The sequence below is a fragment of the Dreissena polymorpha genome, chromosome 4 (genome assembly GCF_020536995.1).
Source record: "Dreissena polymorpha isolate Duluth1 chromosome 4, UMN_Dpol_1.0, whole genome shotgun sequence".
NCBI classification, from domain to species: Eukaryota; Metazoa; Mollusca; class Bivalvia; order Myida; family Dreissenidae; genus Dreissena; species Dreissena polymorpha.
Genome location: NC_068358.1, coordinates 24,740,751 through 24,757,058, shown reverse-complemented (window position 1 = coordinate 24,757,058; position 16,308 = coordinate 24,740,751). Strand labels below are relative to the sequence as shown.

The 16,308-nt window shown below is 35.0% G+C and overlaps 2 protein-coding genes and 1 long non-coding RNA gene across 3 annotated transcripts; 1 reads left to right on the top strand and 2 right to left on the bottom strand.

Moving 5' to 3' along the window:
* Positions 1–1,227: 1,227 nt before the first annotated feature.
* On the bottom strand, positions 1,228–7,898 carry LOC127878287 (putative nuclease HARBI1). Its single transcript, XM_052424807.1, has 5 exons — positions 7,181–7,898; positions 5,689–5,790; positions 5,284–5,361; positions 4,919–5,025; positions 1,228–1,524 (listed from the first exon to the last, which is right to left on the bottom strand). Exons 1-5 carry the CDS (start codon positions 7,716–7,718, stop codon positions 1,228–1,230), a joined length of 1,122 nt encoding a protein of 373 aa, XP_052280767.1. The 5' UTR covers positions 7,719–7,898.
* Positions 7,829–9,306, top strand: LOC127878286 (uncharacterized). Its single transcript, XM_052424806.1, has 3 exons — positions 7,829–7,843; positions 8,213–8,362; positions 9,199–9,306. The coding sequence occupies exons 1-3, from the start codon at positions 7,829–7,831 to the stop codon at positions 9,304–9,306; spliced, it is 273 nt and encodes a 90-aa protein (XP_052280766.1).
* Positions 9,307–12,236: 2,930 nt separating this feature from the next.
* On the bottom strand, positions 12,237–15,205 carry LOC127879053 (uncharacterized). Its single transcript, XR_008048899.1, has 3 exons — positions 15,034–15,205; positions 14,199–14,260; positions 12,237–12,521 (listed from the first exon to the last, which is right to left on the bottom strand). It is a non-coding gene; the product is annotated as an uncharacterized LOC127879053 (long non-coding RNA).
* Positions 15,206–16,308: the final 1,103 nt, after the last annotated feature.

The window sequence follows — 16,308 nt, the reverse complement described above, 5'->3', positions numbered from 1 at the left end:
TTCAACTCCCAAGTCGTACAAGAAGAGCTCAGCAGAAAGGGAACAGAGTGGCGATTTATTCCCAAACGGTGGATTTTGGGAACGTCTCATCGAACTCACTAAGACGTCTCTAAAGAAGATCCTCGGAAGACGATACGTGTCCATGGAAACGTTGCAGACGATAGTGACAGAGATTGAAGCTGTTATCAACGACAGACCGCTAACGCACGTATCATCCAACATCGACGACTTGGAGCCTTTAACGCCCTCACATCTACTTTACGGCCGCAAGATGACGTCACTTCCGCATCACACACATTTACCCGACGATAATATCACGCAGATTCAAAGTGACCAGACGACACTTACCAGTCGAACGAAGCAGCAGTCAGACATCATCGAAGAGTTCTCGCGACGTTGGAAGTCGGAGTACTTAACTGCCTTAAGAGAGTTCCACACAACAACGGGCTCTAACCAGAAACGCATTCGGGTCGGAGATGTCGTGCCGATATACGATGAGGGTCCACGTATTCATTGGAAACTTGCTGTTGTCCTGGAGCTGATGACCGGAAATGATGGTTCAGTCCGTGCCGCGAAGATACAGACGAAACATGGAATAACCAATAGACCAATAGTGAAACTCTATCCATTAGAGACAGTCAGTGATGTTAAATAGAGAACATTTAAGTATTAAAAGCTAAACGCGCAATTGTAATTGAAATACGAGAGACAGTTAAGAAATCGTGATCCAGAAACTGAGTGATAAACATTTGATATTCATGTCAAATTAACGTGTATACTTGTGGTCAAATAAGTGTTACTGCAATATTAAGATTTTCACGAATGATTCAGGATCTTATAAGTGATGATACATTTTCTCATCAGCAGCCAATTGTATAAACATTTTAACCGCAAGGTAACCACGTTATCGCGGTAACCAGACCGCTTACCATGGTTAAACCATTTGTATAAACAATTTACAAAAAAATTACCACGCACTTACCGCGGTAACTTTTTACCCACCTATGCTAGCTGGGTAACTGCATTTTAACCACAACAAACATGGCGGACGTTCATATGGTCAGACATCGTAGACCTCGACTTTTTCGACGAGTCGACAGACAGGAGACGGACTTAATGGACGACGAAGTGCGCCGAAGGTATAGGTTTTCGACGGACAACATTGACCGACTTGTGGGACTGTTGGAGCCAACATTACGAAGACGGACGCGACGAAACCAGGCACTGTCAGACCATTCGACAACGGATCATGTTGACTTTGAGGTTTCTCGCTTCCGGGGCTTTTCTCCAGATAATAGGAGACACCTTCGGCGTGGACATTGCAACTGTGTCCCGAGTTGTGACCGATGTGACGAACAGCTTGTTTGCACTTAAGGATATGGTGATAAGGTTTCCCGTGACTGACGCTGACAGACGACGAGTGATGACGGGTTTCTTTGAAATGAGAGGGTTTCCGGGCGTTATAGGCTGTGTCGACGGCACACACGTCCGTATCAATTTTCCCGGTGGTCCAGATGAGCCTTCCTTTGTGAATCGAAAAGGGTTTCATTCCCTCAACGTCCAGGCAACTTGTGACCACAAAGGTAAGTCCCTTCTACAGGTTTGGCCTCTTAAATTCCCATGTAATCCGGTACTGAAACATTTCAGTACTGTACGTATTTTCATCACTTTAGTCCGGTATATATCTTAAACATTAACTCTTAAGGAAAACAGTTTGTTCAACTTTTTTAATTCGCAGTGATCAACGTGTAATTTCACTACTTTATCACTATTTCAAGCACACGCAATTATATTTCATTTGATTTGCAGATGAGAGCTGATATAAATACAGCAATATAAATGCATACCATATTATTAATGCGCGCATCTATTTTGCCATATTCAAAATTCTTTTCTATAATCTTCAACTTCCATTCAGTGATCCACCCATGACAGAGACTACACGCTAACTGAATTCAGTTTACTCAGTACTGACGAAGTAGTCTGTAATGACATCACAGCAATCTTGACACATGTGTACTTTGGTTCATGTCAGGCCATACATGTATTTGAGCAGCTGAATAAGAATCGCGTTTTCCTAATAGAGGCTCCTGTGGGGTATTTCAACACTGGTTTCACCTGTAACACTTTTTGTCAATTTGTTTTTTTTGAATCCCAATATCAGAATTCTGCCAAGTACCTAGGTGTCATTTGAGAAAGTGAATTATCTAAAATGTATTTGGTTAAACCACTTAAAAACACAATGTAATTCATTATATTGCAATGTCACCTTGATTATGCTAGTTCATCCTGGTATTGTGGACTAATCAAAGGGTTAAAAACAAATTTCAAAATAAGAATAATAGACTCATTAATAATTATGACTGTAGGCACCCTGTAACTTTGTGCTCCAGACTTTGAACAGTTAGGATTGTTAAATATTAACCAGGGGTGGTATTCCAGAAGCATCTTAAGTAAATTTATTTTTATCCTTAAATTGGGAAATTTTCTTAAGTGTTTGATTTCATATTTCAATAGCTTGGTATCAAGATATATATTTAAATAGCATCATTATAACAATATCATTTTAGGAATACCAAAAAAACATGTGTTTCCTTATTAAGTAAAAAAATACAAAACATTGTAATTTTGAACTTTAAGTGAATTTTTTTAAGAATTGACTTAAGATGTTTCTGGAATACCACCCCAGAGTTATAAGCAAGTAAGACTGAATCATGTTCACAAGATTTATAATGAGAAATTTTCTTTATGTATGAATGAGCATTTAAAGAGAACTAAAGATCTACATAAGTATAGACAGGAGTCAAATTTCTGTGTGCCTCAAGTTAATGGTATTACTGCATGCACATTCTACTGCAATGGCATTTTGGACTGGGATGCTCTGCCATAAGATGGATCATGTTTCATAGCTTTCATGCTTGATTGTGAATGTCTCTTTAATGTTTATCAATGTACTGAATTTTTATTCACAGGGATGTTTACAAGTGTGAATGCATGTTGGCCTGGATGCTGCCATGACTCCCACAGCTTCCGAATGTCCAAGCTTGGACAGCATATGGCCAATCACCATCAAGGTTGCATTTTTGAATCTTTTGGTTCAATATATGTAATCCTCAATGCTGATTATGTTCACTACTATAAAAACAATCAGTGTTTATCCCCTGGTCAAGCTTACATTATTTTAAAAAAAACTTCAATTTTGAGACATGTTCATGGTTACAAGTTATCAAAATAATGTTAATGGTAAATACTACTGCATTACATATTTATAAATTGTTTCCAGCAGAAGACACATCTTATTTTGGTTGAAAATTGCCATTTTTCTTTCAATGATTATGCAATTTTTAAATAACTATTATAGTACATGTAACTATGTACAATAAGGTGTTATATTCTTTTCAGATCCTGAACGTGGATATCTTTTAGGAGATAGTGGGTACCCTTGCAGGCCTTTCCTGCTGACACCGTTCCTTCAGCCAGGTGAAAACAACAAATCAATGTCATGAACTTGTATTGAAGAAGTAGTTTTAACTAGATCTTGTGAAATATTATAATGACAGTTTTTTTTTTCGTAAACTGCAAAAAATAAAAACACACAAAACAACTTTTATGTATGCTAAGCATATAATCAACACATATATGAAAATGAAATAGATTGTCCTTGATTCTCTAAATACTAACTATTTTTCCATTAAATAATTCAATATTAAAACTATAAACATATAACTGTTTTCACAGAGTCAGAAGCTCAGGAAAGGCTTAATGCCATATACTGTATGTTCCATATCTCATGAAACCTGGTTTATTGGGACATGATTGCACATTTGACATGATATAAGATCTAATTGAATGTTTGCATATTCCATATCTGGTGCAGATGTATACTCCAAAGTGACACCTGTCTGTTAACTAAAACTCATGTAAGAATGTTATTGATTGGTTATTTCAATAAAGTGAATTGACTTGTATTACTTTTACAAAGTTTCATCTTGACTTCTGTTATTAGAAAAATCTTTTATTTCTAGAACTTATTATTGTGATTAATATAAGAAAAATCCTTGATTATTAGAGCTTATTGCTGTGATTTATAATTATTTGAATTAAAGTTGTTATAATGTCTGACTCAGACTTGTGCAATTTTTTAATTCCTTTTTCATAGTCATTCAGAATGAAGATCATTATTGAATTTGATCAATTGCTGTAAAAATTTATGTACATAGTTTCTTTAAAAATGAACTAACCAATATAATCCCCATTATCTGCTCCTTCACTATAAGCCCAAGAACCTTGAAACTTACATACATGGAAGCTATGAGCATATGTGCGATCCTGTACTAAATTGTATTTGAAATTTTTTAATCCGACCCCTGGGTCAAAAGTCATGATGGTTGAGGTGGGGCCGGGTCAGAGATTTTCACTCATTTTTATGTCCCCACCACTATAGTAGGAGGACATATTGTTTTTGCTATGTCTGTTAGTTGGTTGGTTGGTTTGTGTGTTTGTTTGTTCCAAATTTAACATTTTGTCATACATTTTGCAGTATTGAAGATAGCAACTTGATAATTGGCATGCATGTGTATCTCATGGAGCTGCACATTTTGAGTGGTGAAAGGTCATGGTCATCGTTCAAGGTCAAATATAAAATATATAGCTTCAAAGCGGTGCATAAGGGGACATGGTGTTTCTGACAAACACATATCTTGTTTTATGTTATTTTACATTAACTTCTTAATTTCTACACCGATTGACTTCAAATTGGTACTGAACATCTCTTATGACAATACGATCAATCTCAACTATGCATGGCAATATATAATGATTCAAATTTTCATTTACCATCTTTGTTGATTAAATACATTTCATGTTATAATCTTTAATACATTTTATCCTCAATAATATAAACAATTTCCTTACATACCTCACTATGGAGGACATGAAAGGTTCTCTTCCAAACCCCAAAGGCCCTTTCAATACTGTTCCTGGTGCCGATGTGCGCAGCATTGTACCTTTCCTGAGCTTCTGACTCTGTGAAAACAGTTATATGTTTATAGTTTTAATATTGAATTATTTAATGGAAAAATAGTTAGTATTTAGAGAATCAAGGACAATCTATTTCATTTTCATATATGTGTTGATTATATGCTTAGCATACATAAAAGTTGTTTTGTGTGTTTTTATTTTTTGCAGTTTACGAAAAAAAAAACTGTCATTATAATATTTCACAAGATCTAGTTAAAACTACTTCTTCAATACAAGTTCATGACATTGACTTGTTGTTTTCACCTGGCTGAAGGAACGGTGTCAGCAGGAAAGGCCTGCAAGGGTACCCACTATCTCCTAAAAGATATCCACGTTCAGGATCTGAAAAGAATATAACACCTTATTGTACATAGTTACATGTACTATAATAGTAATTTAAAAATTGCATAATCATTGAAAGAAAAATGGCAATTTTCAACCAAAATAAGATGTGTCTTCTGCTGGAAACAATTTATAAATATGTAATGCAGTAGTAGTTACCATTAACATTATTTTGATAACTTGTAACCATGAACATGTCTCAAAATTGAAGTTTTTTTTAAATAATGTAAACTTGACCAGGGGATAAACACTGATTGTTTTTATAGTAGTGAACATAATCAGCATTGAGGATTACATATTTTGAACCAAAAGATTCAAAAATGCAACCTTGATGGTGATTGGCCATATGCTGTCCAAGCTTGGACATTCGGAAGATGTGGGAGTCATGGCAGCATCCAGGCCAACATGCATTCACACTTGTAAACATCCCTGTGAATAAAAATTCAGTACATTGATAAACATTAAAGAGACATTCACAATCAAGCATGAAAGCTATGAAACATGATCCATCTTATGGCAGAGCATCCCAGTCCAAAATGCCATTGCAGTAGAATGTGCATGCAGTAATACCATTAACTTGAGGCACACAGAAATTTGACTCCTGTCTATACTTATGTAGATCTTTAGTTCTCTTTAAATGCTCATTCATACATAAAGAAAATTTCTCATTATAAATCTTGTGAACATGATTCAGTCTTACTTGCTTATAACTCTGGGGTGGTATTCCAGAAACATCTTAAGTCAATTCTTAAAAAAATTCACTTAAAGTTCAAAATTACAATGTTTTGTATTTTTTTACTTAATAAGGAAACACATGTTTTTTGGTATTCCTAAAATGATATTGTTATAATGATGCTATTTAAATATATATCTTGATACCAAGCTATTGAAATATGAAATCAAACACTTAAGAAAATTTCCCAATTTAAGGATAACAATAAATTTACTTAAGATGCTTCTGGAATACCACCCCTGGTTAATATTTAACAATCCTAACTGTTCAAAGTCTGGAGCACAAAGTAACAGGGTGCCTACAGTCATAATTATTAATGAGTCTATTATTCTTATTTTGAAATTTGTTTTTAACCCTTTGATTAGTCCACAATACCAGGATGAACTAGCATAATCAAGGTGACATTGCAATATAATGAATTACATTGTGTGTTTTTAAGTGGTTTAACCAAATACATTTCAGATAATTCACTTTCTCAAATGACACCTAGGTACTTGGCAGAATTCTGATATTGGGATTAAAAAAAAACAAATTGACAAAAAGTGTTACAGGTGAAACCAGTGTTGAAATACCCCACAGGAGCCTCTATTAGGAAAACGCGATTCTTATTCAGCAGCTCAAATACATGTATGGCCTGACATGTACCAAAGTACACATGTGTCAAGATTGCTGTGATGTCATTACAGACTACTACGTCAGTACTGAGTAAACTGAATTCAGTTAGCGTGTAGTCTCTGTCATGGGTGGATCACTGAATGGAAGTTGAAGATTATAGAAAAGAATTTTGAATATGGCAAAATAGATGCGCGCATTAATAATATGGTATGCATTTATATTGCTGTATTTATATCAGCTCTCATCTGCAAATCAAATGAAATATAATTGCGTGTGCTTGAAATAGTGATAAAGTAGTGAAATTACACGTTGATCACTGCGAATTAAAAAAGTTGAACAAACTGTTTTCCTTAAGAGTTAATGTTTAAGATATATACCGGACTAAAGTGATGAAAATACGTACAGTACTGAAATGTTACAGTACCGGATTACATGGGCATTTAAGAGGCCAAACCTGTAGAAGGGACTTACCTTTGTGGTCACAAGTTGCCTGGACGTTGAGGGAATGAAACCCTTTTCGATTCACAAAGGAAGGCTCATCTGGACCACCGGGAGAAATGATACGGACGTGTGTGCCGTCGACACAGCCTATAACGCCCGGAAACCCTCTCATTTCAAAGAAACCCGTCATCACTCGTCGTCTGTCAGCGTCAGTCACGGGAAACCTTATCACCATATCCTTAAGTGCAAACAAGCTGTTCGTCACATCGGTCACAACTCGGGACACAGTTGCAATGTCCACGCCGAAGGTGTCTCCTATTATCTGGAGAAAAGCCCCGGAAGCGAGAAACCTCAAAGTCAACATGATCCGTTGTCGAATGGTCAGTGCCTGGTTTCGTCGCGTCCGTCTTCGTAATGTTGGCTCCAACAGTCCCACAAGTCGGTCAATGTTGTCCGTCGAAAACCTATACCTTCGGCGCACTTCGTCGTCCATTAAGTCCGTCTCCTGTCTGTCGACTCGTCGAAAAAGTCGAGGTCTACGATGTCTGACCATATGAACGTCCGCCATGTTTGTTGTGGTTAAAATGCAGTTACCCAGCTAGCATAGGTGGGTAAAAAAGTTACCGCGGTAAGTGCGTGGTAATTTTTTTGTAAATTGTTTATACAAATGGTTTAACCATGGTAAGCGGTCTGGTTACCGCGATAACGTGGTTACCTTGCGGTTAAAATGTTTATACAATTGGCTGCAGAATGTTGTGAATGTAACGTTACGTTATTTTCCGCGCCGCGCTTTAGTATAGTACGTCCTTGACGTCACGTTATATTTGTTGTTGTATATATATGTCATTGTTTATATATACAATATATATATACGGTGATTCCTACTACTGAATCCACTCAGCACACATTTAACTGCAAAAATTGAAACTCCAGAATCTGTCTCAAGGGATATGTTTTTGTTTTTATCCACTTCTATAAAAGAACATGAAATTTTAACATACGAACTGAACAGATGATAGTTTTGTAATTTATGGAATAGTGAAACTCTAGAAACATCATTAGGAAAGCAATTTTTGTGAATTACCGAATATTTCAACTGTCAATGGAACCCTTTTGCAAAATTGCAGTGTCTCGACACTTAACTCGTTAGATCTTGGTGGCAACAATTTTTCCACTCTGACAGCTGGAATGTTTAAGGATTATAATGTTAAGGTAGCGCACCTCTAATGATTTCCCGCGATTTCTTCGAACGTTGAAGAGCCTACTATTAGGTGCCGTAGCCTAGTGGTTAAGGCGATAGACTAGAAATCTTTTGGGATATTCCCGCGCAGGTTCGAATCCTGCCGACGACGTATACTTTTTTGCGACGCGTTTTATTTATTTTCTAACGTATTTGATTTAATATGGCATATAAGCTATATTTATTGTTAAATATGTTGCAATTTTTATGCACATTCTTCAATAATTAAAATTAAAACAACGTTATGGCGACATTGGGTGATTTACTGTTGAAAATACGAACCATGCATGTTGCATTTTTATTTTTATTTCAAAAAGTAAACGGTAAATCTGTATAGTCTTGGTATTTTTGCTGTATATAGTGTTTCTATAAAAACTAAGTTTAAAATATGACTTAAATGATACTATTTTAAATTTTATGACACTTTGTTTTAACCGACCCAATTTTTACTTTGCTGAAATCACTTACATTTCATGGCGCTCTTCCATAGATAAAAAATTGTAAAAAATAAATGTCTGTAAAAGAATACGTATTTCATCTTGTTTCAACTTTAAACACCTTTACAGCATCTGTACACACCAACTGCATGCCCATATTTGGAAATTTGAATGAATTATGGAACTTTTTTATACCCCAGGGGTGAAAATAAACTGGACAAAAGCCGAGCGTGGGGTGGTTTTGAAAAAATCGGTATATTTTTTTTTTAAAGCATGGAAAGCCTACCTACACATTTGCATGTAGTTCAGTGAAATGATGCTGATTAAGAAAATAATTAATTAGATTATATTTGGATATGTGACCATTAGAGGTGCGCTACCTTAATGGAGTTTTGGAGATTAGTAATTGCTCAATTAGTGAAGTTCAAAGTGACGTTTTCATCGGGCTCGAAAATCTGTTGGCTTTAGATTTATCTTAAAATCTCATTACTGCAATCCCCAACGGAACGTTTTCTCGGATGAATAACTCAATTCAGGGAATATTTATGTCAAATAATTTTGTTTCCGTGATAAATATTGATGTGCCCCGCACATTGTTGTTGTTCAATAGTTTACCATATGTATATCATTTACATGTAACATTCATAATTTGTTTAAGGTTCATGGGGGGGATAAAATTCATTAAAACTTCGCTTTGGTTTTTCTTCATTGAATGTGGTACAATATGGTCAAACTATATATCATTTTAAAGCTAAAGACGGATAGAATAACATAAACACATTTTTGACAGTCAATATTTGTGTGCTTTATTCATATTTTGGTTTAAAACCAATATATTTTTACACTAATTTACAAAATCTCAATCTAAAGTTAGGAAGGATATGCACTACCTTAAGTGGAATAAATACAAAGCTATATACATATACAAGGTCAAGTTAGCAACATTTCACAGAAAATTATTGTCATAAAACAACAAATGAGTTTTTATTCAACTGCCTTTTTTGGATAAATATCCTAAACAAAGTTCTAAAAATAACTAAAACGTAACTACTTTTTAAAAATCCAGGTATGGTGGATAATAAGAGTCACAATTCTATTTCAAAGGTTTAACAATTGTGTTATTTACCTCTCAACCAAATTGCAAATTTTAAACCATCTCAAATTGAAATAGATTGCAGACGACATTTAAAATTGTAAAGGAATAAAAAGAAATTGGCAAACGATTGATTTAATATTTCTATTCCTTCTACCCATTTTGAAAGCGTGGCATCGCTGTGATCCGTAGAAAAACGTGCAAAACAAATCGGTCGAAACCACGTGCAGTGGTGAGAAAAACGGGTATGTGTATACACATACCTGAGAAAACACAATACTTATTTTGACAGTTGGGTGGCAACTAGTAAAACAACTTTTAACATTAATCAGCAAGAGATCGCACTAAATAATAGAAATGACCACGTAGAGATATCATCACTTACCTTATTACAAATATTATCCAGCTGAAAATTGTCCCCCACACGTCTTTTTTAGTTTATTTGTATTGTTTTTCTGGAGCCGAAGTGCATCTCACAGACTATCCATCCAACTTCCGTTGTTTTCACTTTCGTTATTAAAAACTCCGTTTAAAAGAATTATTTCTACTTTTAGATTGTTAAAGCGATGTATTATTATATATTATCTATAGAATAGTATACCGTGATGTATTGAACAGAGTTACGTATCGATCTTTCTATCAGTCTGAAAGCGTACTATTTTATGCGCAATAATATATGTCGTGTGATTCGACAACGATTGTAAACATTGATGAAATGCTTCTTACATAGTTATTCTTTTGAGTGTTTATGAGGTCTGATCGTGCAGTTTGCAAACATCAACGGAAAGATTACAATCCAATGCATTTGTCATCGTCAACCGTTTTGAATGTCAATTAGGCGATGAGTGAGTTTTTAGCATGTTTCTTTCTATTTTATTGATTTAAAAATGGCCTCCCCCATGGTGATGAAATGACATGTGTTCGAGTTTTGATATTTCTAGATATGTAAACTTTTTTTACTATTTAAGCGTAACTTGCCCTTGTCAATGTCGATATTATTCACTAGTTATATAATTTTCTGCCGAAATACGTGGAATAAACATGATTCAGATTTTTGAAAATAATGTTTTTTTTTGTGTTAAAATCGCTTTGTATTTTGATTGATTTTGTGGATGTTATGATACGTTGATGTACAAAATTGGTAGCAGTTTGAAGGAAAAACATCCTTTAAAGCATATATGTATACATTTTCAATGTGGCACTCTTCCTTTAGTCAAATTTGAGTTCAATGCTAGGGGTCCCACATTTTTCAAAATGAAGCCTCTACATGAACCTTAATGTACTTACCTGTTTACTTTATTTCCTGAGCTACACATTATCCAATTTATCTGAGTGTCCACAGCTCCATTGTTTTGTTGATAGTAACAACTCACAAATACATTTTTACCTCATGAGCATATTGTATAATCAATCATTTAGGCAAAATGTAGAGTGAATTGTGTTAACTTTTCCAATGATTTTGTCGTTTAATATTTTACACTTGTTGATTGATAAAGATTATTCATGTGTTTTTAATATACGACGCTATTCGCTCAAGTTTTCCATAAAACTAATAATTATACAGATAACTGCTCAGTGTTTATTGTGAAGCACTGTATTTTACCCTTTAAATCCAATGTTATTGTCCGTAAGTTTATGTTTGCGAACATATGTGTTCCACCATTTTGTCTTGAATGCTGGGACGTAGGTTAAATTCTACGTTATTTGCATCGTCTGGTCTATTGTAACTTGCGGAGAAAACATGAAAAGATCATTCTCTTTTATGAATTCAGTAGGTTTCACTGTCAAATATTGATTGTTTAAGTAATTTTGATAGATTCTTAGCAATTTCCAATATGGCGACTGTTCCTGCCCGTTTCCTTTTGGTATCCATGGAGCGCGTTCCATAAATGGGTTATTTTTGGGACTGAGCGTTTTTTTTTGTTGGTCATTATTTGGGCATTTTTGGGGATGGGACAAAAACGGGTTTTAAGTGGGTTTTATTTGGTCTTAGTCCAGTTTGGGGTTTTTGCCCATCCATGGGTATAAAAGGAGCGGTTTTCACTATTCATGAACACACTTAAAATTTTCATAACTTTAAACACTTGTCGCATAACATCTTAAGCGAAATATTAAAGTAACGGAAACGAACATTGTTAAAGTACGTTTAATTGATAAATCTGAATAAGAATAAGAAACATATTTAGTTCAATTGTAAATTGTTTTACGCTTTTTGCTACTATTTTATATTTAATAAGCCTGTGTCATTGCACTTAATTTATTAGTGGACTGTAACCTTTTTAAAAGACGACGTGGACACTCAAATCGTTAAGAGGTCACAACATACCAAAAGATTTCCTGCACAAATTCAATGTAAAAGCAATAACTTTAACAAAAAATAAAGTCAAACTTTTGCGCGTAGACACCCCCATAACCATACCTTTTCTTAAAGAGCATTCCAAGCCGCAATGATTTAAACAATAAAAAACATAGGTCATCCAATATGTAAGAAAGAACTCAATGCGAATCAGCGGTCACTGTTTTATGGCCATCTTTTTACCGGCATCTCTCCAGTTGATGATGGTTTCCCGCCAACTGTCAAAGTCTTATGTAGTCTCCAACCTAAAAGCAAAACAGGGAATTTGTAGTATACAACAATGTTTTCCCTACCACATGAACACAGAAATATTCAAAAATAAAGTCATGGCAAGTGCCCGTACAGAGAATTGTGTCTTCAAATAAATGAAGATTTTGTTTTTAGAGGGTATAGCATTGAACACCAAAAGTATTTAGTGTATTGTAACCTATAAGAGAAATTTATTTTGACTGAAATGTGTTTTTCTTTCATATTATTATCTTCCCATCCATATTGCACCAATATATTAAGTTTGGCTAGATTAGCTGTCCATTTGGCCATTCGGTATCATATTTTCACACGCGGGTGTTTTCAGTCCGAACAAGGCGATATTAGGCCTGTTAAAGCTTAACTGCCCCTTTAAGATTCAAAGCTGTTGGGTTCAATATCTGCAATAAAATACCAAAACAAACCAAATAGACATGCAAGTGGGGCTAATGTGTGGTGGGGAAAGAATGAATTTGTTAGATATTTTCACTCTATGCAATTTTGATAATGTCTTTTTTGTGTTTTTTTTTTAATCATCCCAAAAATGCCAATTTCAAAGCAAAAACAATCCAATTTCATTCAAGACAATAACCTAATTAGTCAAAATGAGAGATCAAAGATACTTTGAAGTGTAGAAATCAATAAGCTTCCAATAACTTGTTATTTCACACCAATAAAAGTGTAAAATCTTGAAAGCGCCTTGTCGATCGGTGCCCATTTATTTACCAGCCGCCAATGAAATATTCTAGCATATAATGTCATGGGTGCCTTTTAACTGCAGCAGATGGTCAATAGCATTGCCAGCTCTCATTTAGAGGTTCAAGACAATACAAATTTTCATATTTTGGACACAAAATAAGTACTTTAGGCTATTTTTATGGTGGCAATCTGGTCCAAATGGGAGTTTGTAACCAAGCGAATGAATACAATGCTCATTTGTGGGTGGGGGTGGGGGGGGGGGGGTTAAGCTGGAAGGAAAAGTTAAATTGAACAAAATACACATATGTAGGCAAGCATTATAAGCTTAGCAATGATGTTCCATGTAGTAACAGGGGTAGAAAGGCAGTTCAGATCCTGAAAGGGGTTTCTAGTACTTCTTTTGGGGACACAGCTTCCTGCAGAATTCTCAACACAACAAATAGCAATGTTTCATGTCACCTTTCTATGCAAAGAAAAACGAATAAGGACAATACTGTCATTAAATCACTGAATGAGAGAAGCATGTACCAAATAAAAAACAAAACAAGTTGCTGAAAGTGCCAAATTTCGTCAAAAAGATCCCTCTAAGGTAAATGATGAAGGGGACACTTGCTATAACAATCCTATGTTTAAGTAAGGCGCGACACCCTTTTAAGCCAGAACCATGAATATAAGCATATTGTGAGAAAACAATACCAAAAACAAGCTAATTGTAGGGTTACAAGTAGCAAATCAACTCAGCTGTACTGCATACATGCTCAGGAACAAGGATAAACCTGTGAAGTGCCAACTTCAGCTGCCAACAAAGCACGAGCTTTACATGTCAGGACGCGGAACTATCAATACAAACTCGAGGAGAATTACATGACGGCAAGGGTGTGAGTGACCACAAACCGGATTATGACAGTCTTTCACACCTAAAGCATCATGCATATGCTTATTTGCTTGTGTACATGATAACAAAATGATATTATTACCTGTTTTGCCATCAACAACCCTTATCCAGTGGCCCTTGACTTAGTCGCAGACATTCCTCTTCCTGAAAAAGTCAAAATACCCAATAGAAAAAGATAAAAAAATGAAACAAAAACATGCATTTATGTATTTTAAGTGTACTTTTATGAATAATATAAAGTGATAAAGCTTGCTAAATTCATGATTGTACTAAATATGAAGGCTGGCTCAGTTAAGCATCTGCTGCACTGTCCATACTGTAAAAATGCCTGCCATTCCATGTCGGTGAAATGGGGCTCTGTTTGAATGTTCATGCTTTTCGCAAAAGCTTTAGTTGCGTTACTCAATCACGGAGTCCCTGGCGTTGAATTCTAACTTCATGTAACACATTAACGCGACACGGTCAACCAATATGCGGTTGAATTTAAGTCGGAAAGCAATTTAGCCCTTATTCCACTATATAAAGGTGGGGGGTCAACTTGAAAAACAACTATTCCAGGTCAAATAATCTGAATTCATGCATTTAATGCACTTATTTTCTTCCCTTTTGCTAAGAAATGACCAAAAATCTGCTTTCCCAGTCATATTTTGCACTTGCAGATGATATTTCATCTTTATCATAAGTTAGTTTAGGTCACAACATACCAAAAGATTTCCTGCACAAATTCAATGTAAAAGCAATAACTTTAACAAAAAATAAAGTCAAACTTTTGCGCGTAGACACCCCCATAACCATACCTTTTCTTAAAGAGCATTCCAAGCCGCAATGATTTAAACAATAAAAAACATAGGTCATCCAATATGTAAGAAAGAACTCAATGCGAATCAGCGGTCACTGTTTTATGGCCATCTTTTTACCGGCATCTCTCCAGTTGATGATGGTTTCCCGCCAACTGTCAAAGTCTTATGTAGTCTCCAACCTAAAAGCAAAACAGGGAATTTGTAGTATACAACAATGTTTTCCCTACCACATGAACACAGAAATATTCAAAAATAAAGTCATGGCAAGTGCCCGTACAGAGAATTGTGTCTTCAAATAAATGAAGATTTTGTTTTTAGAGGGTATAGCATTGAACACCAAAAGTATTTAGTGTATTGTAACCTAAGACACTTTGTTTATTTGTTAACATTTTATGCCAAGAACTGTAACAGTTGAATTTTGACGCTATATAACAAGCCATTAAATGGCAGAGAAATAAAAAGTAAAGCGTCAAATAGACGTGTTTTCCATTTATATTGACGATATGAAATAACAATTACAAGCCCTATAGAGCTGGGCGCTACAATATTGAGGGAGTATTTGGAGGCCTTGAAAATATTATAAACCTGGATTTTAGTTCCAATCAAATACATTCTATTGTCGGAACTTTTGCAATTCTTCCTAATTTGTTCGAAATGTATCTTGCTAACAATCAATTGAAAACGGTACATGAGTCTTTGTTTAAAGGACTGGAAAAGTTACACAAACTCATTATAGCAAACAATTCACTAGAATCAATAGAAAAGAACTCATTTACTAATCTGACCGTTGTACAACAATTAGATCTGTCATATAACATGCTAACGCAATTGGACCCTAATCAGTTTTCTGATTTATTACATTTAAAATATATAAATTTAAGCAATAACCAACTTACGACATTAAATGAAAGCGTTTTCGAACATAACACAGCTTTAGAACAAATTATCCTAAGTCACAATAACTTATCAGATGTAGGAAATCTAATTTTAAATGCGACTAACATAATGTCAATTAATATCTCGAACAATAATTTGACATATTTTCCAACTCTGATATCTAAAGAAAGGTTACCTTGCGCTGAAGATTTGTTTTCAAAACTAGCATTTATTAATGGAAGTTCTAATCAAATAATATCACTGAGTTTACAGTGTTTATCGGGTATTGTATTACTAGATTTTTCTGATAATATGCTAACACAAGTGCCTTCACTGCATAAGTTACCAATGCTGCGGGAACTTAAATTACGGCACAACAAAATAAAACATGTCGACGTCACATACACTGAACTTAGAGCGTTAACAATATAGGACATTGGGGACAACCTTATTGAAAGTGTTTCTCCGAAGATATTTCCTGAATCACTGAAAAATCTGTACCTTGACCATAACAAA